The sequence below is a fragment of the Tinamus guttatus genome, unplaced genomic scaffold, assembly GCF_059628265.1.
Source record: "Tinamus guttatus ecotype Peru unplaced genomic scaffold, ASM5962826v1 Tinamus_guttatus_pri_ptg000060l, whole genome shotgun sequence".
Lineage (NCBI taxonomy): Eukaryota > Metazoa > Chordata > Aves > Tinamiformes > Tinamidae > Tinamus > Tinamus guttatus.
Genome location: NW_028288594.1, coordinates 3424710 through 3452624, shown reverse-complemented (window position 1 = coordinate 3452624; position 27915 = coordinate 3424710). Strand labels below are relative to the sequence as shown.

At 37.5% G+C, this 27915-nt stretch overlaps 1 protein-coding gene across 1 annotated transcript; it reads right to left on the bottom strand.

The window, feature by feature from the left end:
- Positions 1-162: 162 nt before the first annotated feature.
- Positions 163-27502, bottom strand: IFIH1 (interferon induced with helicase C domain 1). Its single transcript, XM_010228798.2, has 16 exons — positions 27059-27502; positions 25030-25186; positions 22679-22855; positions 16274-16357; positions 12764-12984; positions 11720-11930; positions 9951-10168; positions 8420-8536; positions 7796-7919; positions 7477-7704; positions 5708-5964; positions 4074-4223; positions 3230-3391; positions 2543-2733; positions 982-1075; positions 163-862 (listed from the first exon to the last, which is right to left on the bottom strand). The coding sequence occupies exons 1-16, from the start codon at positions 27500-27502 to the stop codon at positions 680-682; spliced, it is 3018 nt and encodes a 1005-aa protein (XP_010227100.2). The 3' UTR covers positions 163-679.
- Positions 27503-27915: the final 413 nt, after the last annotated feature.

The window sequence follows — 27915 nt, the reverse complement described above, 5'->3', positions numbered from 1 at the left end:
CTTGAAAACAGAGGGAGGAGGGGAATCTGTCCATTCGATAAATATGGAGACACATTATGCCATTTTTGCAGTCAGAATTCCAGTATCTTGTAGATTTGTGGCATTATTACTGTCAAAATACTTACAGTGACAGAGAATAAATAGCATCACAGATGGCAAAGGTTATTCATTACAGCCATTTATTGAACAAATACATTGTATAGCCATTGTTTAACAGTCCAATAAAACTAACACTTGACATTGCACTTCTGGCATATTAAAATAATCAATTTCAGTGACATCACAAAATTGGAAAATGATCATCATGAACAAGTTTGGAGACATCTATGTTAATGGTCTATACTGGGACACTGGTCACCTAATACATTCTGTCAATATCATCACCCCACACAGGACTTGATTGTGAAAAGACGGGGAATTTGTTCCATGAACACACACACCGTTGCCGCCTACTTGGTCTTACTCTTTGTCCCAGAGCACCACTGCAAATCTGTGTGCAGACAGCAGCCATGTGACTTAGTCCTTCAAATCCCTCAGGTCTTCCTTTCTCTTCAAGGCAGTTTGCTCAAGTTGAGGGACTTTGCAGTTTTCCTGTAAAGTCCTCACTATATGAGATGGGAGCTTCTAATCAGTAGTCAGAAAAACACATAATGAAAATAAAAGCCCCTCTTCAGAGTCCCTAATCCTCATCACTTGAAAGATAATGACCTGCATAATCAAAATCAGGGAACCGGACTGGCAGTTCTCCCCATTTCTTAAAAATGTCTTTTCTTGTTTTCTTGTCTTCAAACACAACCACAAAATTTTTAATCTTTAGACAAGGCATGTCAAGACCTCGGTGAACCATCATATTTCCCCAAGCCTGCAAATATAAAGAAATTATGTTTTCGATAAAATATATGGTATCATTAGACAGAAAAAAAAAAAGACAAACAAGCAAAATAACAAAAACAAAACTAAGGACAAGAAGTTCTTCCTTACTTGTCCACAGTCTTTACATGTAATTTCCCCATTTGTCTGGTAATCAGCATGTTTTTCTTGCAGTGTCTTATTTTCTCTTGTATGGTAAAGGCTTCTGAAAAACAGAAAGGAAATGCAAGTCAGAATATGTTGGTTGATCTTTATGTGCTACAGATGGTCTTAAAGACCCAATGACTACAACTACTGAAGGCAGGCACACAGCAGTCTCTGACTATTGTGCACATTCAGGAGTCGGAGAAATAGCCGGGTCATATTTCATGCTCTTAGGTAAGAATGAAATACAGCTGCATTCCCCACTGCCTCTGGTATCATTTTAGAAGGCTAAAAAACACATGTGTGTTCATGTGGGGGGCTATATCTTCTCCCACCCCAAGATAGGAAGAGCATGGTCTCAGTTATAACAGGGGACAGAGTTTTATTGATTTATTTTTTTTCAGGTGCCAGGGAGCAATCAAAGAAGTGATACCTGCAAACTAGAGGTTTTCTTTCTATTCCCTGCAGTTCAGCCTTACTCCTTAATAGAATATTCTGATTCTGACTATCTAGAGCTGCAGAGCACTCACATGTTCTTGTACTATTTAGTTTAGGGAGTACTTAATGCTGAGTCATTAGCCCATTCTGAAGGGTGAAAAGAATTATTATCATATAGTTCAGATGGACTGATAACACTAAGCTGACAAAACAGTGTCACAGTAGAAGTGGTCTGAGTTTATGGCTGCCATTCAGTTTTCCTTTTCTCAGTGTATGGGTGCTAATTTCTCAAGCCTTCAAGAAGTTTTTACAAATTGTATCAGTGATGTGTCTCGGTGAAGAACACGGAGGGCAGTAACTTGGCAGGATGGAGTCTGCTATATAATTAGTAAAGTGTGACTGACCAATAATGTACAATACCCATTACAAACAATTACATTAAGCAAATGCTAAAGTTGAACTAAAATGTCTTCCTAGTTTCTTAATTTGCATTATGAATGGTAAAAGTCACCTCCTTGCACTCCGACACTGAAAAGTTAAATATAGCTTAACATATGTCAATGTTTACCGAACTAGCTGTCACGGAATCTCTTGCAATGGAGACAAGAAAGAACAAGAGCACATGGGGAGGTGAGTCACTGGAACTAACATTCTCTAAGCACACATTTGTCAGAGTCGTGGCCATTACGTTGTTCATGAACCATGGTCATGGCTCAAGCTTTTATCTTGGGTCAGTTAGTGGTTTAAGTAAGTAAATGGATCTCTTTGCACTGAATAACTGGTAATTGGCTTCCGTAGCAGTTGCACTGTAGAATAAGTATCAAGTGACCTAGTTAATATTACCATATTACCACAGGAACTTCATCTTTTTCGACTTTGGTGAACTGGAAATCAGGGGTTAGAAACATCATATCTTCAAACTCGTTAACTGCAAACTCCACAGATCTTATATTTGGCAATATTGCAATAACCTTTTTTTTTCCCCCCGCCCCTGGTTTTGTGCCCTGATTATTACAGACCCTATACAGTCCTATTGAAAAGAAAAAAATATTTTTGCCTGAAAGAGATATAGTACTTCATAAGCACTTACTGAAAATCTTTTTTCACACTGACATGATGCATATTTTCAATAACTTGTATATCCTCTCCTGAACATACCATCTTGTAGCAATTTTTGCATAGGAATTTTATTAGTGAAGCATTTTTCTTATATGTCTTACACTGATCTCTTTTTGCCTTCATTTTTTTTTCCATTAGACTTTGCAACTGGAAGGTCTGAATCTAGAAAAAGATCAATAAGAGAACTGTAGCAATCTGGTGGAGTGATAGTAGCAGATCAATAAATATAGAGATTTGTTTTCATAAATCCTAGAACCTAACAAATAAAACTTGCCCTGAAAACTTAATTTAAAAGGTGTCTTCGACTTTAAATAACCTTTGTCTAGTATGGTATGTCTTCTAAAAGAACAATGAGATCTTAATCAAAAGCAATTATTTTTCAGTTACTTTACTGAGTTCACTGACATCAGTAAACATCACTTCTGGTCAATTCTCCCCAATTGTGCATTTTCTCCCTTATCAATAACAAAAGAGATATTCCTAAAGGCTCAAAAAACCAAAATTATACAATTAATATTGTCAGAAGGATTCAAAGCCAGATAGAGTAGCTAATGTTATTTTAAGTGTTGTTCACTGAAGGAAAAGTTCAAGTAGAAAGTAGTCCTTGCAATACAGACAACTCCTCAGTAAAAGAAAAATGCAGAGTTGCAATAAATACCTTCTCCAAGTACTCTTTTTGTGGCATCTTCTGGACACTCCGAATGGCCTTATACATCATTTTCTCACGGAAATTATTAACATCCTCACGTTCAACAGCTCCTGAGCCACTTGAAGCCACAAGGGCATAGGTGCTCTCGTCAGCTCGAGCTCGACCACGAGCCTACAATTTGCAAGGAATAAAGCAAAGAAGCACTATGTTCCCTAAAAGGGCACACAACACTTTTTCCAGAGTTAAGGAAATTTGTGATTAGCACAACATTTTAAAAAGTAGAAAGTGTATTTTGTCAACAAAGAATAAGCTATTAAGCATCTCAGATGAATTCACAAATTAAATTCTGATATGCAGTTATTTCTTTTTATCTGTCTTTTTTTAACTTATGCATCTAATTTACTACAGAGACTGCGGAGTGCTCCAAGGCACTTTTCCTTGATGTTCGCCTAGTGGTCATAAAGCAATCAACATAATACCAGTTGATCCTAAGCTGGAAATACTACTGCACTAGAAAGCATGGGCATGTGAGGGGAAAATGAAATAAATGTCCATCTTTTTCCCACTGTACAAGAATAGGAAATCAGCTTCAATCATTCCTCTGATCATATTCTCACACCTTTTCTGGACAAAACATTGGAGAGATTATTGGTTGTTATGAACATGAATTGGCCTCACAGAGGCCAATTTTATATTGCATGCTGACTGGGAATGACTCCAGGAAATGAACCTTGTTAACAAGGACATTTTTTCTTTAGTATGCAAGTATTCCCAGATCACCTTCAAAGTTTAGATATATGATTCACACTGCCCAAACAGAAAAAAAAATGTTAGATATGCAATAAACTCATACCTGCACCATAGCAATTTCATTGGTGACAAGGCCATAGCGAATAACAATGTTGCACTCCTTGATGTCTAGGCCTTCCTCAGCTACAGTAGTAGCAATGAGTAAGTTTACTCTTCCATCTCGGAATTTATCAATTACTTCCCTTTGCTCATTCTGTAAATTAAAAAAAAAAACAATCAGGATAGTTACTTTCAGTATTACTTTTTCACATTATTTTGGCACAGTTAATACACTTAAGGAATCGTAGCCCAAGTTTTCAGAGCAGAGTACCAAACATTAAGGCTTAGTTGTACTTCCAACATTACAAACACGAGGCCCTTACTGAATATAAGGAATGTTCCGCACCTTTTTTTGAGCGGGGAGGGGGCCCTTCTTTTCTTAAGCACTGAAGATCTGAAATTCTAGATAACAACCCCGTTTCAACTGCCATGGGGAGGTTTGGTAATGCAGTTTTTCATTCTCTCAGCAAGTTCTTTAAATAGTTTTGCAGGGGGGCTAAATTTCTACCACTTCTGTGTCTTCAGCTTTAAGTATGGATTTCAGCACTGCTACAGCACTTAATTACCCATAGTAACTTCATCTTGTTGCAAATACAGCTGCATGGAGTACCCAAAAATAGAGTGATGATACACTTAAAGTATCCAGAACTTGGACATTTCAAACAAGCTTGAGTGCAGGGACACAAAACATCTTCCGAATTGTGGCCAGAAACTTCCTGTTTGCTATATTCAGTTTCAAAAGCTAGAGGTTATTGCTTTGTGTACTGTGATACACAAATGAAAGAGGAAACGTTCTCAGGAAACAAGTATCTTTTTGAGAAACCAATGTGTAGCGTCTTTTAAACCTGAGAGCAACTGAAGTAAAAACAGACTCTGTCCCACTTTTTGTTAAATGCTGAAATTGTAACTTTAGCAGGAGTTAAAAGCAAAATAGCAGTGAGGTCTAGCATATCGAGGTACTTATTTCTGAAAACTATTTGACTTCAAGCTACAGAGCGATAGGGAGATGCTTTGTGAGAAGTCAACACAGTGGTGTGAGACATTGCTAAGTGAAAATTGTGACACTCTGGCAAATTCTCATTCAATGATTATGTGTCGGTGTAAAGCGTAGATATAGGTTGGTAGAAACTGATTAAGCAGCAATATCAGAAAATGTCAGGCATTCATTAACATGAATTAATTTTATCTTTCAACACAGCATTATAATCAATATATATATTGAATGTTGAATATCACATGTATTTATGTTGAATATCACATATTTCAACATTAAAATAGAATTACTGTTCCTTTGGTAAATATAAACTCTTTGCCAACACCTTTTTTGCTACCACCGTTTTGTTCTCGTTTTCTTCCTATGTCTCACCACAACTTATATCCTTTTTGACTATATCCTGCTCTAGGAGGTAACTCACTGTTAAGTCTCATAGAATCTAAGCAACAAAAAGTTTATTTCTTATGGAAATAAGATTAAGATGCTGTTAATTTCCTAAGGTGTAGCTCATCATGGTAAATTGGTGACAGGTATGAGACTAGAGCTTTGGGTTCCAAACTTCATTTTATAAATTCTGGTATTAAAACAAGCCGTTTCCTCAAAGCGCATATAAAATTTTAACACTGTAGTCCATAGTTCTGTACCTGAGTCATAGGTTGAGTTTCACTGTTGTGCCCAGCACCAATAAGATATTGGGCCTTAATTCCTACTTCTTCAAATTTTTCGTTATCTTTAATCCACTGGAACAGAGCAGAAGCACCATGCCGGGTCTTGGTGAAAATAATTCCCCTCGGTTCACTGGTCTTTGTGAAGTTCTCCATTAAAGTGTTTCGCAACTCTGTTAGTGTCTCATTTTCATATTCGGGATTTTCAGCAAACCTTTTCAGCTGTTTCTTTTTTGCTTTAAAAATAACAAATGTAAATTAAAAAAAAAAAATCAAAAAGAGCAGTTTTCTATATCATTCTCCCAGCATGGCTAATTCACACCCAGCAGGAAGAGCTGTGGCTGTTTTTCAAGTTAGTTTATACTCATTAAAAGCACACTATCTATCAAAATAAATCACCACAACATTTTACCATACCTTTTGGCTATTTTCCATGGTGAGAAAAGGGGGAAAAAAAAATCCTCTTTCTGGATACCAAGAGAAGTGGTACAGTTAAGTGCACTGCATTTAAGGGCTAAATAACAGCTTATCAGTTTTAAAATAACTGGAGTCTCATGTGGAGAAACATTAATATGCACAGCTCTCAGAGCTGATATATTCCTATAAACTTACACAAAAGATATGCTCCTTGGAATACTCAAATCAGGAATCTGCACTGGAAACTTGCTATGTAAAAGACACTAGGATCGGCACTTTATTATCTATAACATAACTTGCTATGTAAAAGACACTAGGATCGGCACTTTATTATCCATAACATATAAAGAAATTTAAATATTCACAGTGAGATGTTAAGATAAATGACTCTCACACAGGCACTACTGAGTGTGATTATTACCAGGGAGGTCTCCTATCACTTTATATATTTCTTTAAATTTATTTATTTTTATTTTTAAAGTCCTAGCTTATGGTCCTTCAGTGATAAAACCAGAACAAATCTCTGAAGTATAATTTATTTTTCATTATCAGGTTCTTTGAACTTCATTTACCCATGGAAACAAAAACAATCTAGACAACTCAATTTCATTCTAAGTAGTTTTAACTTTTTGATTCTTAAGTAATAATAGGTAATTCAATATTCGATACTGAAATTTTGAAGAAGAGAGCACTATCCATGAGCCATATGGCATGGGACCAATTCCTGCATTGTAGGCAATAAGGGAGAAAAAAGAGGCAAAAACGATTAGTGTGTTAAAGATTAAATGAAAAGGGAAAGCTTCAAGAAATGGGCACCCAACTTTGTGATTAAGTCTTCTGCTTGCTTCTGTCAGAAACTGCTTTTTATTTGGAGCTTACTCCAGAACATCAGTCCCTTTGCTTAGTATACGTACTAACAAACTTCGGTAGAGGTCAGCTGGATAACCATCATTCCACATAAATTTCGTAATCCTGTTGCTCAATTTTTTGTTCCTCAAGAGTGAATACTACAATCAATAGTAGAAACTACAATTTATAGAAGTGTCTCTCAGGGATGCTTCAGCAGAAAAAAGCAGAGAAAGTTTGTACTTAGGCAAAAAGGAAGAGCCTGGTACTTAGGACAAAGTTGAAGAACTGTTATACACTGGGACACGATCACACTTTATGATTTTGTCTAATGTAGTCCTTAATGTATGAACTGGGACATCCAAATACTGTCATAATAACACAGCAATCTTTAGAAACTAATAATTAATGCAAATTTTGTTAGCGCACAGTAGTTGGTTTTAGGAATTTCAAATACTCAATATCACTATGCATTTCAAACTTACCATAAAACAAACCAATTAGAAATTCATCAGTTTCGTCCTGTTTTGATACTGCTGGTTCATCCTCATCATCACTCACTACTGTTTTTTTGCTTTTTTCCTCCTTATAAAAGCTACGCAGGTGATTGTATGCATCAACCATTCGAACAGTGTCATTTATTTGCAAAGCATCATTGTATTTCTTCAAGTGTTCTGCACAGACACGTTGCTTGCGTTTTTCTTCTTTTGCCGCTAAAAGCAGACCAAACACATAAAAAATAATGCTGTGCCTACAAAGCGACCCCAAGAGCCGAAAGCCAGGTAGTTTTCCCTAACCGTTTACCTTTTTTCTCCTCTCTAATCACCCACTGCTCGTACGGCTGAGTTCCAAACTCCGATTTTGGATGGAGCTGGCAATAGTTTTGAATGTCTGTCATGATCTCGATAATTTTCTCTCTAAATGGATCCTACAAATAAATTGATGACAAAAACAAGTGAACATCTTTCTTCTGGCAATCAGAACACTAGACTAAACTCTTTTTGGCTAATATCATTTTGAAAAACTTTCTCAAACCTAATACCTTAATTTCAAAAAAAAGTTTACTGGTTCTAAGTTTACTGGTGCTAAGTTTACTGGTTCTCTAAGCATTTGGAGTCAAGCAATAAATAATTTGAAACACTATGAGAATTACACTGCAAACATAGCACATTTAGTAAATATAATGACACTCCAATACAAGCATTTCAACTATCAAAAATTAAAGACGAACATTAAAAAAAAAGTTTATTACTTTATTCATACTTGTCCATTTGAAGGAATGCAATGGATGCACCTATATATCCAGATTAGTACAATGTATCACAATAAATTTTTAGAAAAAGAGCATTAGGCGAAGTTTTTCATATCATACAAAAAGCCTTTAAAGGCCAACGTAATTTTAACGCTGATTAGTTTGACAAAACATACCCTTCTTTTGTTATCTGCAATCACAGTCTTCTTATATGGTTCCTTCACCTGATTCCTCAGTTGGGAGGCATGTTCTTCAACAGTCATGATTCTACATGCATCAAGATTGGCACAGATCTGGGACAAAATAGAGTATTATTTATTTTCATGTTAACATTCAATGATGACATTTTAATGTTAACGTTTTGTCTAACAGTTATTCTACATGAAAATTAAATTAAAGCAATATAGCATGTTATTCAAATATTTTTTTTAAATATAATTTAGTTTACTTTCTTCCTACAAAATACTATGCAGACTGTATCAGCATGAGAAAGGCTAAGACTTTAACAAGAACTTGAGAAAAGCTGAACAAGCTACTCCCTAGGCTAAAAATGATCGTTACACATTAGAAAAAAATGTGCAGATTAGGCTGCAAAACAGGTTTTTTTCAAAGTTAAAATATACCAGCAATATTTTGGAGCATAACTCAAGCAAACAAAAAGAACAGTGAAGCAGAATAAAAGAAATGTAATATGAGAGAATAATTGCAGAATTCAAAGCTACACTTGAAAGTAGAATATAATTTGAAAATGTCTTTTGGTGAAAGAGAAAGTGATGAAGAAACTTGCTGTGTTAACTGAACAATTTTACTGGATTTTGCTGCTTTTAATCTTTTGAAAAATGTATGTTTATATTTCAGCTTAAAATAACTAAGGAAAATGTTTTTTAATGAATTTTTATGAATATAAAACAAAGGAAAAAGTCTGGCAGGCGTCCTTTTTGACATCTCCACCTGTAATTATATATTTGAGTTTCTATACATTCGGCTTACATTTAGTCATTAGGACTTCAAAGCAGATGGAAAGGAATTCTCTGATTTTCCAACTGCCAAAAACCTATTTTCTCACAGTACCTCACCATTCTGCCTACTTCAAAACAGCCTAATAGCTTCTTTGAGGCCTCACCTGTTCAGTTCCATGGTCTGGTCTGGTGCAATTTGCTAGCCAAAAATTTTTCCTACAGTACTGGATTAAATTATGTTTTGAATCACCAATATTTGTATCACCATTGGACTTTATGTAAAATAGAGTTTTGGATTCACAGCTGTATGTGTAGTATAGAATTTAACCAATAAGCCCCTGCCTGATGTTTATGCAACTACACACTTCTCCCATCTCTGTCAGCATCTCTTAACTGCTGGAAATAAATACATTTTCATGCTATCTGTACCTCAAACACAGTTTCTACTTTTTTAAGCATTTCACTTAGAATTTCTGTTTTTGTTTTGTTCAACACAGTACCTCATCTTACCAGTTTTAGAAATATATATATAAAATACATGTAATGTGTATAATATATACATAACATATGTATATATGTGTGTGTGTATATATATATATATATATGTATTGAATGACCATGAGCGAAATGTCACATACACAGGAAAAAATCAGATGATAAGTTTGGAGCCCAACACTGACTTTAATACAAGTTTTACTTGAATAAAACAATATTCCTTTGGTAATTTGTAATTTTGAGGGCTATTTACTTTCAGAATATGTTCTACAGCTTTCGCATGGGATGTTGCACCTCCTACACCAGGTGAGGCTGTAAGGCCCAGAATCTGAGGCTGTAGAATGAGAGGTCTGTTTTCTTTTGCCAGCTTCCTATTCTTCATCTTTTCCTTTAAGTAACGTCGCATTATATTGTTGTAGACCCCTTCCTTTTGAGTGTGATGACATTCATCAATAATGATAAGAGAAAAATCTGAAAAAAAAAGATAAATATAAAAAGATTATTTTTCTTCTAGATGTTGAATTTGTGTAAATAAGTTTTCTCACACTGTTGAAGAAATCCAGTCAATTTTTTGAGTCTTCATGTACTAGGATATTTGCAGTACTGGAGAAAGGAGGAAAGAGAAGTGTTTATATATATTAATGGACTGTAGAATCCTTGCTGCACTCTTGATGTGTTAAGTAGTTTTTTCACTTCATGTAAGGTGGAAAACTTTTTCAATTCTGCAGAAATGAACTTATAATATAAAGAATTTCAGACAGATTTTTTAATAACCAGCGGTACAGACATACTGTAGTTTTACTGAGTCATATCTTTTATAATCATTTCCATAACTGCATCTAACAAACTACATGCCATTTGGAACATGTTAGAAGCCATTCTGGCATTGCTGATAGGCTTGTCTTGATAGGTTTTCTTTTTATAGCAAACCAGAAACTTCCTCCCTATCCCTGGCCAATTAGAGGGTTTTATATTCCTTTACGGATGTAGAACTGGAAGGAACAAACAAATGGTGAGAGCGCTACCAATCATCTCTTCTGTACCTGAGGACATGCATGAAGACTTTTTAGTCAGATCATATTTCAGGTACACATATGCAGTACTACACAATCAGAAAAGATATTTTAAGGTTTGAAAGATTCGTAAACATTTCTCAGTTTCTCTAGCAGCAAAGTTGGTTTATGCAGTTTCCCCTTTACTTCTAGTTGGGCAGTCATTCTCAGTGTGGTAATTCCCTGCTCTTTCAGCATCTGTCATAAAACTGTTAGTGAAAATGACTAAAGCAGATCACTTAATATTCTGGGTTATATGCTTTCCTTTCCCACCCCTTTATTTTCTTCTCTTAAACCAGACAATTTCAGGGGTCTTGTTTACACATTAGCCTGCTTAAATGCTGCAATTATACAAAGCAGTTCACAGCCTTTTTATTTTGGGAAACAATTTTACATCTCATCTCATATCTTTTGCTTTTCCCAACTTCCTTCATCTGCTGGTGGAGATTGTTATAGTTACCTACTTAAGAGAGATATGGTGAGAAGTAATGCTATCTATGTAAGTAAAAGAATAAGATCTTAAAGAATATATCTTTTGTAACAGATTGGTTCCTATCTTGTATTCCATTGTATTTCTCAAATTGGTGACTACATTTGAATTTTACTCATTGTTTAAAACATGTCCTCTCTACAACTTTTATGTGAAATACCTCAGTGTTTACTTCTTAAGCAAGCTTGGAAACAGGAATCATTATAGCTGCATCTGCAAAAGATGTTGCTTGAGCTAGATAAAATGGGGATCACAACCAATATTTAGTACAGATAAAGTGCAAGAGTCTAATCTGGCTTGAAAGTTTTGCATGCTCATTGATCAAGATCTGTTTTCTACTCTCATAGTCCAGTTTGCATTTGTAAAACCAGTCAGTTAAAGAAGTGTTCACTACTGAATCCCACACAGTTTTACTCAGCAGTTTTCCGCAGCAGTCGTACCTTTAGTTCCTCTATGAAAAATCCAGAGGGAAAAACTTGCCTGATAAATGGACACTTTCCTCCTCTTCCTCAGCTGCATGTGATAGTGAGTTCTCCAGGATCTGCGCTGTGCTGATAATGACGTCGTTTCGCCTGACAACCTCAGGAAATGAGATTTTCAGCTGAGTATCACCACTTAGTCCAATAACCTGATACCAGCGCTTCAAGAAGGGATGAAACTCCTTTCGTAAATGCTGTTCCACCAACGGGACCTAAAGAAGTTTCCATATAATTTAAACCAGAGTTTGCATAGGGTTGAAAATACATGCTTATTTCTCAGAGATGCTGTTAGGTGAACATATATTCTCTCTACAATGTAAGGCTTTTTTTTTTGTTTTTTTACAAAAAAGCAAATGCCACCTTATTCACTGCAAGGTATGACGACTGAACAAACAAAATGCCTCCAAATACTAAAAATCCCCAAGCCAACTCCCTTAAAAACTGACTGCACACCTACAAAAATTTTGTCCCCAAAACTCTGGCTTAACTGTGCCTTAGAAAGAACAAACAAACATGCTCTGCTCCCTAACTGAGCTTATAATATGCTATCAATTTTCTTCTTATAGGAGGATCTGAATATTTTTTAATCATTTATGATATTATTAAATATATTAATATATTTCTGTTTTAAAATTACAATAGAGAAAGGTTAATTTAGATGTCCTGAATATCCTTATAGTTATAAGTGTTACAGTTGTCATCAGAAAAACTGACAGAATATTCCTTAGCAGTGTAAGGTTCGCTGCATGGCCTTCATTACCAAATACAAATGCACTATGTGAAAAACAGATTTTGTTTTTTTAAATATTATTTTAGTTTTATTTGTCCTAAAAAAGAATTGTACTTTTTCCAATGATGTAGTTATTATGGCACATTTTGATTCCAGCTGGACTCAGATAAATTAAAATCATTTATGTTTGTACCAATATAATGGAGATGACAGTCCAGAGCCGATTGCCTGAGAAATATATTTATATTCATTTTAAAAATTCTATATTAACAGTGCAGGAGGCTTGAAAAATATTTCTTTAATGGAGCAACATACCTTATTAACAAGTACTATAACTTTTCCAGGCTCTGATGCTCTTTTCTTCTTATCCAAGTGATCTTTGGTAATGTAAACAGCCACTCTAGTTTTACCACTGCCTGTAGGGAGACATATTATAATATTCTCCCCATTCAGTGCTGGTTTTGCAACTTCCATCTGGTAATCTCTCAGGATCAGTTCTGGCTCAGGTGAAACTCTGCTGTCCTCTTCATCTTCATCTGACAGCACAGACAAATATAAATATCAAATGGGAGGCATAAAAATTCAGAGTATTGAACAAATAACTAATGGAAAAACAATAATTTAATTTTTAAAGTGTCTTCTGAATAAATGGAAACTGGGCAATACTAGTTAGGCAATGCTGTTCTGTGGAGTTCTGCAACTCCAGATCAGTACTGCTAACATCCAGTCACCTACCACGGTGGAAAGAGCAAACCACAGGATGTCTTTACCCACCTTTGTTGTATTGAGTATTATTATGTGTAAATTCAAATAGTACAGTTCAGTAGCAGTGGGACCAACAAAGGTTGTGTTCGCAGTCACAGCATTTATAATCTAGCCAATCTTAGATGGTCTTCTCTTTCACTGGTACTGAAATCTATTTGGTTGCAAGTGTGCTACCTGCTTAAATATGTCACAGAGGAAGAAAAAAAGATGGAGCCATAGAAATAAAGAAAGATAGGGACCACTTAAAAATTGATGGAGGACAAATAGATAACAAAATTCAATTGCCCATATGAGATAGAGCTCACCCTGCCGAACGTATCACACCCATTCATGGTAGACTGCGCTGCTTCCAGACTGACTCACACGTAATGCAGCTGAGCTGCTCACTAAAAAGCCATTTGCATTGGCCACCTGAGGCCAAAACCTTCCATCTATCATGTAAAAAGCACTGGCAAGGAGTTCAGATCCACTGCCTGCAGGTGAAGCAGGTAACATTCAGATGTTAAACGTGCTGGTAAATGATGTCATTATTTCAAGTAGTGAGAAAAGAACGTGTTTCTGAACCTCATATTAATCATATTAATTCCTACAATTAAGTATTTGTAGGAAGCCAGAAAGTATATACCAGAATATAGCAAGAATTTATTTCATTTTCCCCCTCCTACAGATGTGTTTAAATTCACCTCAAAGCATTAACTGTCATCAGTGACACCAAGAGACAAATTCTACTAGACTAAAGAGGTAAAAAAGCTATCATCTTACTTCCTGGTGAGATCATTAAATAAAGAATTATGGGGTTTTATTAACACTGATACATTATACACAAAATAAGTGTATTTTCTAGTATCCCTTATTCCATTAAATAAAACTAAACTAACAGAAAGTAATGAACCTTGAGAAAATACTGCTGATGGAAACATCCGAATGCCATTTCTAAGTGTTTTTTGCTTGTTTTGCCTTTTAGTGTGAGTGCAATACTACCTGGAATCCAGGGAAAAATCACACCAGAGAGTACCTGCCCTTACTTATCTGACTCTACTACTCTCTTCTGAGGAAGAACATTGTTTGCTTTCTGCTTGACTAAATCCAATAGTTCAATCATATTGAAACTAGCACTTTATCATCCATCTGTTTGGTTAAATTTTAGTATTTTAACATCCTCAACTAACTGTCCAGGCCTAAAAAATATTTAACTTTACTCTCCCCTAGTTTGCTTGACCCCTGTTTAGATAAAGGATAATACAGGAATCTTTACTCAGGATATGATTCCATTAAATAATTTCCATAATGCACAGTATCATTTGGGGGAAGTCATCTGCTACTCTACAAAATTCAGATGAATCGCTGCTCCAGACTAAGAGAGTCATGATAATTATTCTATTCTTCTAATTCCAACATCTCTTTTTAAATGTAAAATAATACCTGTAAAAAATGACTAAATCCATATATTTCTGTGCATTAGAATCCAAATCATGTGAGTGCATTAAGATACTACCTATATATCTATTTAATGCAACAGCCTTACTGCAAAATCCATAAATTCCACAACATCTACTTGTACCTCTTGCTCTCACTGACAATAAAGAGCATGAGTGTTTTTCAAACATGCGTTAACTTACTGTTTTTAAAACCCATGTGTAAACAGAACAAGTAATCATAAAAAAAAAATCTATTCTGCAGCATTCACATAACTTTAGTGACTTATCTTTTCTATGGAACTTCACTACTAGTCAATATCCAAGTCACTTAACGGGAGTTTTTTCACTGACCTTAATTATCAGGCTGTACGTATTTGTGTTACCAGATATCTGCAGTCTGTACCAGTCTGACCAACCAACTCACTACAGCTACACACAGAATAGAGAAGTTTCTCTGCCCTCACATTCCATGTGACTCAGAGGAAACAATCTTAATACGTCTGATAAGTCACTTGGAGTGTCACAAGCACGTTCCTCAGAGCTAACTGTGTATACTAAAACACTATCTGTAGGAAGGCAGTTAGATTCAAGATGTTCTGAATTTTCTCTGTATTTGCAAAATGGATAGATTTTAATATTAAAGAAGGCTGAAACTACTTTAAAGGTTTTTATCATTACATTGGTTTTACTGATCAAATAGCCATATTAGCAGAGCTGGACTGTAAGGTACTCAGATTGTGCCTAGCCACTACACAATACACAGTTCTAGAACCAACTTTATTAAGGCCAGATTCCAAAAGGCAATTTTTCTCTCTCGTGAATTCCGTGTAGCCAAATGCAGAATGTGCTTAAACTCTCTATGGTAGACAGCTGAAACTAGTTTGGGCTGAGGTCCAAGATTAAGAAGGGAAAAAAGGCAGAAAGGAGGAGAAATCTGGGATGTCCTTTAAAACAACAGTATTCACTTGCAGTATATACAGTACAAAATAACAAGGTATTGTGTAAACACAGTCTCATCTTTAGTTTAACACAACATTTTGTTTAACTTAGATAACTTAGATGTTTAAAAGTAGATTTGCAAATGTCTTCAGACACTGTTTCCCATTGATTAGGTTGCTCAACACTCATAACAGTGCTAATGAATTCCTTAGGCCCAAAATGGACCTTCATAGGGTTCTGCAAGTACCTTGGAAATGCTTCTCCTCGTTCCTAGAAGCCTCTAAAGCGTGGCCTATTCCCTCTCACTTGTCCTAGGCAGGCATCAGGTGCAGTCTAGCTCCTCTCTAGGAGGAGCAGTGGAGCAGCCCTCAGAACATTCCAGTATTATGAATCTTACAGGGGACTGGACTAAATGAGCACTCCAAGTCCCTTCTAACCTGTCTGATTCTGTTATTCTGTACCACTGACCATCTGTATGACAGTAATGTCTGCAGACCTATTCAGAGGATCCCAAGGAATCAAGTCTTTCGAGGCGGAGAGTTAAGTCCAGACTTACAAAAATGGCCTTCTATTTTCCAGTGAAATAGTGGAAGTCTTGCACTTAGGAACTGTTGCTGGAGCTCAGAGTAAAATCCTTGATTTTGCTCTAGCTCACCCTGCAGAGCATATTTTGTAATTACTAACTAACAGAAGCGAAACATACCCGAATCACTGGTTGTGCTGCTGCTCTGTCCCAGGTTTTCACTCACATTATTGACACTTCCATCCCCTATAGGGGCATCAGACTCTGAATGAAACACACAAACAGAAACATAAACAGAAGATAACAGCATGTATTAAAAAAAAAAAACATATCCAAATATGGTATATATAGTTTGCTATACAAGTAACAAAACTATATATCTCTCTCCCTCTAAATAATTGCAAGTCTGATCCAAGTCAGGCAGCTTGCAGCCAGGGCTTATTCCTGATGATGCATTACATATTCTGCATTATTTCACCATATTCTTTTAATATGTCAAGGAGTGTGAGCAAAGTGAGGCAACTGTTCCTGTACTACCTGCTATTATTATCAGCAGATTCATTTTTGAACCACAGTTGTAAACTGTAACAGGCAAAAGCAATGCTGATAGCTGCTGGCAGCTTCAGCATGAGATCAGAAATAAGAAATGGCTGTAATTACAGTCCAAAAATAGGGAAAATGAGGGAAATGCAACCTGTCTTTAACTACCTTTAATTGCACCCAGGCAAATATATATATCTTCAGGCAGTAATTACAGCTGTTTTAGTCCTCAGCCTTGCAGGGAGAAAGTTGTTGCTGATTCATAGGCTGAATGAAGAAAGATAAGTCAAACAGAGGTTTTTTTTTAAATAATTTGAGAAATATTCCATAGTGGAATGTTTTTAACATGCTTTAAACAGAGTCCAGGCCTGACTTTTATTTGAATTGGAAGGGGCAATATCAGTGCTACTCTGTGCAGCATTTTTCCTTGCTAATGTTAAGATCATATGCCTGCAAAAGGCAGATGTAAAGGTGTAAAAGCAAAGGAGTATGCATTTTGTAGTAGCTTAAAACTCGTTATGCATGATTTATGCATGTCAAAACATGCATTTTGAGCTAGTTTAAAGCAAAAGGAAATAAAAGGAAGAAGTCAGGAGGAAAGGACAGCAGAACATAGTTTTCCCTTAATCATAAAAGGCTGCTGAGAAGACAGGAAGCATTAACTATTTTCCAGGGACTGCAGAAACAGAGGAAAATCAGATCAGTTTAAAGTTAGTAACATTTAACTTGAGGATCCTGGCAGAATCTTATTCATCTACTGGTCTTTTTCTTAGATAAATATAAAACTGTGAACCATGTAATTTATCCTCTTACTGAAGAAAAATTAAAAATCTAAAACATAGCAGACAAAAGGCAGTTTCATGATTTAGTGTGGTCACGCTGAGCATGACCACATGCATGATTCTTTCCAGTCCTGTTTTTCTGCATATTTTCAGAAATGGATGAAAAAGCAAAAAAAGGAAGGAAAGTGTGCAGTTCCATTGGATACACAGTGCTGCATGCATATTAAAGATTCTTCCTAACTCCCTGTAAGTCATGGGAGTTGTATCTGTAATCGAGTAAAATCAAAACGGGAACTTTTGCTTTTTAAAAACAGGTTTCCTCACATAGTAAAAGAAGGGAAGTGACAGTTCCCAGGTAAATAAAAACAGAAAGAGACTATTAAATCATTCAAGAGTTTTGCAAGTAAAAGCACAAACTGCCACTCACATTACACCCACTAGAAGCCTAGGCTACTACCATGGAAATCCAGCATGTTATAGATATTCTAATGTTAAGCTCTCCCTCTTCTGGGCAGTACATATATTACACTGTTTTGATTTTTTTCCCTATCCCAACAATGCAATTTATATAGTCATATTTTCCAAAAAAACCTCAGACATTTTAACATCTGAAGAGATGCAGTGTTCTACTGGAATTCTACTCGGCTCCAGACAGACTCATCCTGTTCTATGTGTCAGTTGACCTGTAGCGTTCCCCAGCAGAGCTCATACTGCTTATAGGAAAAAATTAATCAAAATAATACCATTTACCCCTGCTAATTCACCTGTGGCCTATCAAGCTTTTCCATAGCTTTTCCCGTTGAGTATCTCATTGTTGTCCACAGTCACACAACGTACTGCCCCCAACGAATAATCCATACAGCTAAGCAGACGCTATGAATTAAAGTTCAGAACCGAAAAGAGCTTACGGTCATGGAGCTTTGAGAATGGAACACTCATGAAATACGTACTACAATATTTTGGTAAGTGAGATCGAATTAAGCCATCTGTGGCCAGCAAAAATCTGAAGCTTTGGCTTTGGTGTCCTTGGAAGATGAATGGCTGACAGCCATGAAACTGCTGGCTCGCAGGACAAGTGAGACTGTGACAACTCTAAGCTGGGTTCTACTCCAAGCTACCTTAGCCGCTACTACAGCCAGAGAGCTGTTTGCTTTAAGAGCTATTTTTTTTCTTTTTAATCATAAAGTCATGAAAAATGATGCAAGCACCTCTCTGCGTCCTACAAGTTTCTTCAGTCATTCCATGCAGACCTTAAAAACTGGTCTGAATATAAACTAAAACTATCCACAAGAAGTGTTATGATGGGAAGGGCTATTTAAAGGCTTCAAGCACCTAAATTAAAAGGCTAATCTCCTCCATATCAGTGCAATCAACAGAAAAACACTTAAATTGTATTGGGAGTCCAATTTATATGAATCATAATTTTCCCTTGCAATTTTTATCTAGCATATATTATATACATATGTGCTATAACACATATAATATACACATACACATCACTCACTCTCTATATATGATATATCTAATACATATATCTAATATATTGTTGCAAAATGAGACAGCATTGTCCTGAGAACAAAAGAAAGCATTACCAATTATAGTATGTATTCTAAGACCTATGACAAAATATTAAGTAACCTTAGTGGGAATTCCAGGTATGAAAATGACACTGACATCTCATTCTCACTTTCAAGGAATCCAGGTTGATAAGAAGGGGGTAATAAATTAAAATTATAAGCATTTATTATGTGATCTGCAATCTAAAATGACCTAGTGAAAGATATGCATGCAGCAGTTGAGTGTCCTTTCAGTGTTTTGTAAATAACTGTTTGAATTACAGTCTGCAGTATGCATTACAAAACCCCCTCTCCACAGAACATAGTGGAAATTACATGTAAAATGTTCTCCTGCAAAGGCTGTGGTAGTGTTCTTGAATTACTTGAAAAGTCAGAGAGAAAAAAAGAAAAAGAGGTAAGCCTTTCCAAAACTGTTACGATAAAAAGGTTAATGTTATCAATTATTTTTGCCAGTTTCAGCAGTCTTCCCTTAAAGTACTACTTGCACGATGTAACATAGTGCTCTCCATAGAGAGATTTTCCAGTCACTTTGCAATAACAAATTAATAGAAATGAATATATAGGGGATGGGCTGCAAAGAACATGAATCTTTGTGCATTTTAGTTAAGTCCTCCTTTTCTGACCATAGAATAAATTTTGAACATAGTTTCAACAACTAACTGTTTTTCCAATTGAAAGCATTAGATGCTACATTTAAGACATTACTGAAGGCTCCAATTAATTAAAAAAAAAAAAAGGCAAGTGATATCGCTTTACATTTACCATAGATAAGTAATCAGGTATTTATTGTCAGATTGTACTGGAACCAGCAGGGGGCAAAATACTCTTGAAAATCATGACTCTGTTTATGATGGGAAGGAAGGATAGAAATAGGATACACTTTCCTATGTGTAATTTTCTCACAGTATAATTACTTGTTCCACTCAGCTCTGTTTTATGAAATAGGTCTTGACAAACAGAGCTCCAACTTATGTAAAGTGTGATTCATACAGGTAACCCAGAAACTTAATTTAAATATTCCACTTCTGATCTTTGCAAACTTGCTGCTTTTATGATGGGTTTTTGTGTGTTTCTTTATTTTATTTTTTTTTGTATAGTCAGGTTGTTTCTACTTTTCTCTTAGGCTAAATTATCTAATTCTACTTTGTCCTTAGGATCCTACTGTTTTTACACTTTGTCCCTGACCCACCCTGCCCTGTCTGCCCCAATAAATGAGTCAGCAGAGATCCAGTGCATATCACAGTAATTCCAAGGGACTTCAAGCGATTTGCCTGTTCCCTCCCCACACTAATACATAGAGGAAAGGTGAGAATGCACTGCAAAACTGGAGACATCTGCCTACATCAGATTGTAAATTTGGTTGGTACCAAGCCCACCACTGTGGAAGTAGAAACTGGGCTGTATTGTATTCTTAGCTGTCTGGTTTAAAAATCCAGTGAGAGATACATGGAAGAGGATGCAACTGGAAGAAAACTTGAATGGAGCTGTGTTTGTGGAAGTGCATACAAATGAGGGCTCACTTTGTACAGCTGAATGTGAGCTAGTTCCTCTATAGCCACGTTAATGCAGTGCTGTCTCCTGGCAGCCCTTGGGGCATTGCATCTACACTGCTATTCGAGTTCAACTCCGAAGCACGCTTTTAGAGCAAGTCCATTAATTGTCCCCACGTACTGCACTTAGTTTCATATTACAGAGATGTTCCGGACCATGTGAAATGACTCATCTGAGCTGAAACTAAGTAAGATATGTTCCAGGGGCTCACAGGCATGCGGTCCACAGCAACAGACCGGAGTTAACCTGAAGCAAACAACCAAAATGCAGCAAAATACAAACATCTTTGGATCAAGTATTTCACCTTACAAATCTGCTCAACTGTCCAACTTGCTAATGTAGACATAGAACTGTTTAATATGACTACAGTTCTGTGCCCAATAGACCACAGTTTTCAGGCTGGAATTAGCTTGTGGCTGGCTAGTTAATAGATAAATAGCTTTAGTTACCTGCAATTCTGACAACCATCTGTAAGATCTAGCTAAAAGCAATGGCAAATTACTCTCAGTGTGGCTGCACTTCAGACCCTAAACCTTGCACTCAAGGGACCCTAAGAGCAAAGAAAATTCAGTTTGATCCATTCTGCATCATCCTTAAATATTTGGAACCTCTTCTTCTTACTGTCAAATTATGTCCCAATCCAGCAAAACCAAGTTCACGTTTTTGCTCTAGTTAATTCACTACTTGCTACCAAACACTGATGTGCTGTTGATGTCACACTAAATGAAAAGAAAAATCATAGAATCATAGAATCATAGAATGCTTAGGGTTGGAAGGGACCTCTAGAGATCATCTAGTCCAACCCCCCTGCATACGCAGGGACACCTAAAGCACGTGGCGCAGGACTGCATCCAAGCGGGTTTTGAAGATCTCCAGAGAGGGAGACTCCACAACCTCTCTGGGCAGAAAATAAGCTATCTACTACTGCACATTGAAAAACTGCAATTTTCAGGGCCAAACTCACCTTGATTTATTCATGTTTTAACACAAAAAGAGCAATATTAGCCGTCTCACTTCTTGGGCTGAGTAAGCCCAATAAAGTCATTTCAGGCAAGATTTAGCTCATTTTCAACCATTGTTTGAATTCCTTCTGAAGTTTTAACAGATATGAATGGTTCCTTAATCATATAGCATATGTTTAAATCATCAGCTCCCAGTTAGATCTGCAATTGCTGCTGCTCATAATCAACTCCACACACAAGTTTAGAATTGGATCCATTTAAAAATGCCCAAATAACTTCTTAAAGCTGTATTTCTATGTGTGTGTGATGTGAAGTAACACAGGTTTAATCAGATGCTCTGTAAATATAAACCTTTAAAATAACAAGTACTTCACGGATAACTAAAGGACTAAGATCAAAATGTTTCCAGGATGGAACATCTGCCCTCTACTAACAGAGGATCTTGATACAGATACAGTTTTAGGGGTGTAGAAATATTCTTCTTGATGTAAACTTTGCCAGTGCTATGAGGAGCTGCCATACTGAACCACCTCTTTCATTAGTTGGTACAAATCTTGAATACGTCAGGAACAAAGTACTAATTTAATAATTAGTTTTATTTAAATAAATAATCCTGAAGAAGTAGGCATGTGCAAACTACTCATCTCTTCGCACAGTGAATTTAAAATAAATACAGTGCTGTTTAAAAACACTACTTAAGAAGAAAGGAAGACTAACATTGGTCAATTATGAAAAGCTCAAATGGACTACAGCAGGTCAAAAATGATCACTACATGCAGGGTAAACAGAACATAGCTATCCTGGCCATGTCCCTTCAATTTTGTTCTCTGCAAGCAAACTGATCTCTCAAGCAGCTCTTTGTATTTATTTTAGGTTGAGAGCAGCTAGAACAACTAACCTGGGGCAACTCCTCTGAACTGAAGTAAGCGAACTAGAATATCTGACCCCTGAAATTTCTTCTACTGTTAATTCATATATATATATACACATATAAAAAGATATTTACTGCTTCCAAGAAAACAAGATTTGTATGTTCCATTAATTCCCTTCTCATCAGTGTTCCCATTTTTTTTTAACAATAGTGGAGCTAGTGAGAAACAAGCATTCTAGGACTTTCACTGATTTGCTTCCAGTTACTAAAGTTTAAGCAGTACCAACTGTCATTGAACATACCTGAAGCTACAGAAATCTCTGCAAAAGAGCTTTCCAAAACACTGGTCTCACTGGTTGAACTATCGTTCATATTTTCTTGCTGTTTGAAATCCTCCACTGCAGCACTTCCTGGTTGCCTTGTGACTTCTCCTTCTTCATTTGTACTGTTACTCAACTCATTTTCTTTATTTTCTACTCCTAGAAAATAAATAGAAATGCATTATAAAACACTTTCTTTCAGTGTGCAGCACAGAAAACACAGAACTATGCTGAGTTCATCATACATGTTCAAGTGAGCACATAATGGCACCTTAGACTTTGATTTAAACATCATAGGTTGTATCAATGTTCTTGTAAATGTTTGTAAATTAAAGCTGTTTGCCGTTAATCTATTATTTGTTGTCACTGTGAAGATTTGGAAGTGGAAAAAATGAACTAGATCAGTTGTTGTATCTTAACTCTATCAGTTCTCTAAGTTCATAATGGATGTATCTCAATGTAGGACTTTGTCTTAGGCTTTATTACTTATCCATATAATAGGAAACTTTCCAAAAACACTCTCCCTCCTTCCATTTTTTGTCTTATTTCTAATATATATGTAATTTTTACTTTTGTTCTAATGTTATTTTTATCAGAGGCATACAAAACCAGACTTTATTAGAGGCATACAAAGCTGAACATAACATGCCATTCAACAAATTATAAATATTTCATAAAACTTTGGAAAATTGCATTCAGAGCTTTTCAAATTTGGATTCAACTACTGTGCAATTAGAAATTAAATTTAAAGTAACTAATTGATCTTTTTAATGGATGAATCAAGATTAGTTTTCTATAAAGCTCTCGCTATGTACATGAGTATGGTAATGACAATTTACTGTAACAAATCCCTAGGGACCAAACTGGAGTTATAATATGAACCTACACTCTCCTCCTCACAACGTACTCTGTGAACCTTTTCTTAGTGCTTCCTGTCCTTGTCATTGTATCATTGGATATTGTGATGTTCTACACATGTTCAGAATTGTGTACCTGGAATGTTTCTTATATTCTGGTAAGACTAACATGATTTACGTTTTACATGTTAATCTGTACCTTTCTTTTAAGGACTGTATTACCAAAGATTACAGGGAAGTCTTTGAATAAATACATACATTCAGCATTACATTGAACAAATGAATTAAACTGCTTAAGTTTTATCTGGTCTGCACTGTACAGAAGATTCCAAAACGCAGAGTTAACACAGAATTAACTTTCATAATTTGCTCATTTGCCAAATATTTACTAGTTTGTTTACCTTACCAATAGCAAAGTAAAGAACACAGGAACTTAAGCCTGACACAGCTGCAACATAAAATGAAGTTTAGGACCACGGCAGCCACTGCACTACTCCCAGCCTCGAACGTTCACCTTTCTAACTTGTTTAAGGCTCCGACCAGATTGGTCCTGTCTTGCAAACTGGAAGACCTAGGCACAGCAAAAAGGCATGCTTAAACGTGGCTGCTGCTTACGCTCATGTGCCTGAGGAGCCTGTGTTGCCTGTGGAAGGGACACCTTCCTGCACTTCTGATGCCAACCTGAATGCATAGTCCCATATGCAACAACTAAAATTACATGGGCATGGATGCCAGAAAGACATAGCTTTGATGAGTTTTTCAAGCAAGAACGATAAAGACGTAAAATGGAGAATCTGGTAAAAAACCTTAAGTCCCCAGAAATCTTAAAAGACATATGCTAAATAAGCATTTGGGGGCTGCTTGTGTCTTTCAAGGTTTAGAATGTAGGGAAGCAGCAGGATAATTTTATAAAATAATCACTGTACAGAACCAAAAAGTACTACCCAAAATTCAGTAGCTCTTTTACTTTCTTTTCAGTTCTATACATCATCCGCAAATTAGTTTATTCTATTCTAATCATTTTTATACAAGGTTTCTAGGGACCTGAGGAAACACTAATCCTGGAGCTGAAGGAGAAATCTGAAAGAGGTTTATGTTTGTTCAAAATCATATTCTGAATCTTCCAATTAATGATCATAATATTATACTGAAAACAATTAGATAACAAAAGATAAGCATTCAGTTTAATTACGTATGTATTTGAATTCTGATGTTGTTTAAGAATCTATCAATTAAGAATTAGTGTTTAAGAATCTATCAAGTAAGCTATTAAGAAATGTGTTTTTGAAAGCTCTGGATAACTGAAAGCATTAGTCTCAGTGATGCAGTGAAATCTATATATATCTCTATATAAATCTATATATACATAAAATGTAAAACTATAAGATATACGGTGAAAACCCAGTACTGTTTCCTCAGTCACAGTATTAAGAAAAAAAGGAAAAGTCATTAATACTAGTGAAGTAAGATTATTACCTGCTGTATTTCCACTTAAGTCATCTGCAAGGTCTTCGTGTTGGGTTTCACGCAAGGCTCTCAGAAACCCAGAGAACCAATCCTTCTTCTGAACTATTCTACTTAGCAACTCCCTTGCACCTTCTCTATTCCCACGATTATCAGTAGCAGTCTGGATCTGGTGGAAATGAAAAAAAAAAAAAAAAAAAAAAAAAAAAAAAAAAAAAAAAAAGAGAGATATAGCTTTGGAATGGTTTGGAATGGTTCAGATAGTTACTAAGAACAGTATAAACATACAAAAGCACTTCTCTGTCACCATTTAAAACATTGGTAAAGATAGAAACATGAAGGGGCCCTGCCAACAGCTTTATTCATCAGAAGCTTACTGTATTTTTGTCCAATTTCATGTTTATCACACATGGTTTCAGGTAAGATGTATAAAACTTGGGATCTGAAATTTGAGAGACTGAACAATGAATATAAAACAGCACACTAAACAGTGCATATAATAGTAATCATTATTATGAAAAAATAATCACTGATTACAATGATTTAGAAAAGAGCCAACCATTACTAAATACATACTGAAGTCATGCAGCTCACGAGACCTCAGCCTCAGTCTGTGGCAGCAGACATATAATGGAACATTCTTCTTCTTGCACATTGACTTCATCATCACACTTACTACTTGAAGGTGCTAAGGCAGGTACTTATCTCTTTGCCCTGAAAGAAGCTATGGAAACGCATCACAAGGCCATCTTGAGCAGAACTAGGCATAATACCTCCCAAGAGAAGCAACGAGACTGCCCCAGAGCATTGCAGCCTGGGGCAGGTGTTCAAACAGTGAAGGCAACCTCAGTGATCAAGAATCATCCATCCTGATATGCAAGCAAATGGGTGGGTCTGGCTGAACATGGCTTGAAACCAAAAAGAAGTGCATGAGAAATGAAAGCAGGATGAGGTAACCAAAAAAGAAAATATGGAAGCACTGCTCAGGTAAGCAGAGATGGCATTAAGGCCAAAACACTGGTGGAATTTAAATTGACAAGGATGTGAAGGCAAATAAAAAGCTTCAACTGAAAAACCAGAGCCAAAGATGCCCAGAGAACATGTGGAACGATTCAGGAATGGGGCAGGTCATCTACGGGCAAAGCCCTTGCTTCTGCCAGCTGCCTTGCTGTGCTGACTGACTCCTGGCTCTCCTTCTCTTCCCGAGCAGCAGGCCCCTGCTGCTCCCTGACAGTCACCAAGCTGATGAAATGAGGAACATGGCTGTCATTTAGCTCGGAAAGCATCAAACTACCCAAGAAATCTGATGCAAAAGCTCAAGAGTGCAAATATGTAATGCCATTAGTTTGCCATTTTCCCTAGACCCTACAGCAGGTCTTACCATCATTTACTCTTGTATACTAAGTTTCAGGGTACCCATTTTTTTGTTGTTTTAATTTGTTTATTTCCAAGTAAGTTTCACATCAGTCTACGCATATCATTCTTGGTCAAATGGAGCAAACACTGGCAAATGTTTTCATACAGCGATGCTTAGTCTTTCTTCACAAAGGAGCTTTTCTTCTCAGCTTCCCTGTCCACTGTCAACTTTTACATTCCTTTGTGAACCTCTGGCACAAGAAGAGAGTGAAACGGGAAGCAGGTCTTGGGGCTAGAAGATACTTTATAGTCTTCTTAGGCTAGGCTTTGTAGCAAAGTGACAAGTATCAGCAAGCAGTGTTGACCAGGTTCCTTCTACTGAGGTGCTGCTGGTCCACGCTAGCTCTCTGTTCAAGACAACTTCTTCCACTAGCTCTTAGCTGACATTCATCCTCCTGGCCTACCACTGAACAGTCTTCCATGGCATACTTAAAAGAGTCCCATTTCTCTGTTCCCCGGAGGCTCTTGGGGACTCAAGAGACTCTTGGAGTCAAGGAGACTCTTGGCCTCCTTCATCACCCACCCATCAGTTCTGCACTTACATCACCATTTACTGTTGCCGCTTCCTCCCTGCCCTGCTCCTGGGGGCGGCCGGTGTCCACAGACACCTCCCAGGGCCACCTACCCGCTCCAGGTCCTCCACGGTGAAGATGTCCAACTGCAGGCACTTCTCAGCCACCTGCGCGGCGCGCATGTTGTCCACGAGCGTGCCGTAGAGCAGCTGCACGAGCTGCACGCACAGGTCGTGCTGGGCCTCCTCCCCGGGCGAGGGCAGCTGGCTCAGGCTGGGGTTCAGGTAGCTGGCGGCCAGGCGGCAGCCACCGCGCTCCAGCGCCAGCAGGAACTCGGGGAAGAGCTCTCGGGGCCCGCTCTCCAGGGCGCGCAGCAGCCGCTCGGCCGCCTCCATCTCGCCGCGCTGCTGCGCCTCCGCCTCCACGCGCTCGCGCTCCTCGGCGCTCAGCGAGGGCAGCCAGTCGAGCACGGGCCGCACGCGGATGGCGCGCTTCAGCCGCGGCCTGAAGCACGACAGCAGGTAGAGGAAGGCCTCGGCGCGGCTCTCCTCCGGCATGGCGCCTCGCCTCTGTCCGCTCGCGGCCCTCGGCTGCCTGCGCGCGCGTCGCCCGCTTTTAGGCGTCCCCGCGGGGCGCTTTTGGTTTCCTTTCCGCGGTGGCCACGCCCCCGCGGGCGGCCGCGGGAGGGAAGCGGCGGGTCGGGCCGGGAGAGGCGGCTCCCTGCGGGAACTCGAGGGAAACTCCAAGGGAAGCGGCGGTTCTCAAGCCGGCGCAGCCCGTGGGCCGCTTTCCAGCGCGCGAGCTCCCAGGGCCGCCCACCCGGTGCGACACGAGCCCTTTCTTCACAGCATGGGAGCCCTTCTCTAGAGACGGCCTCAGAGGCGGCCTGGGGGATGGCCGGGGTGGCAGCAGTAACAACATATCATGGGTGCTCTGTGCCTGTCTGCCAGGTATTTCCACTCTTAACTTC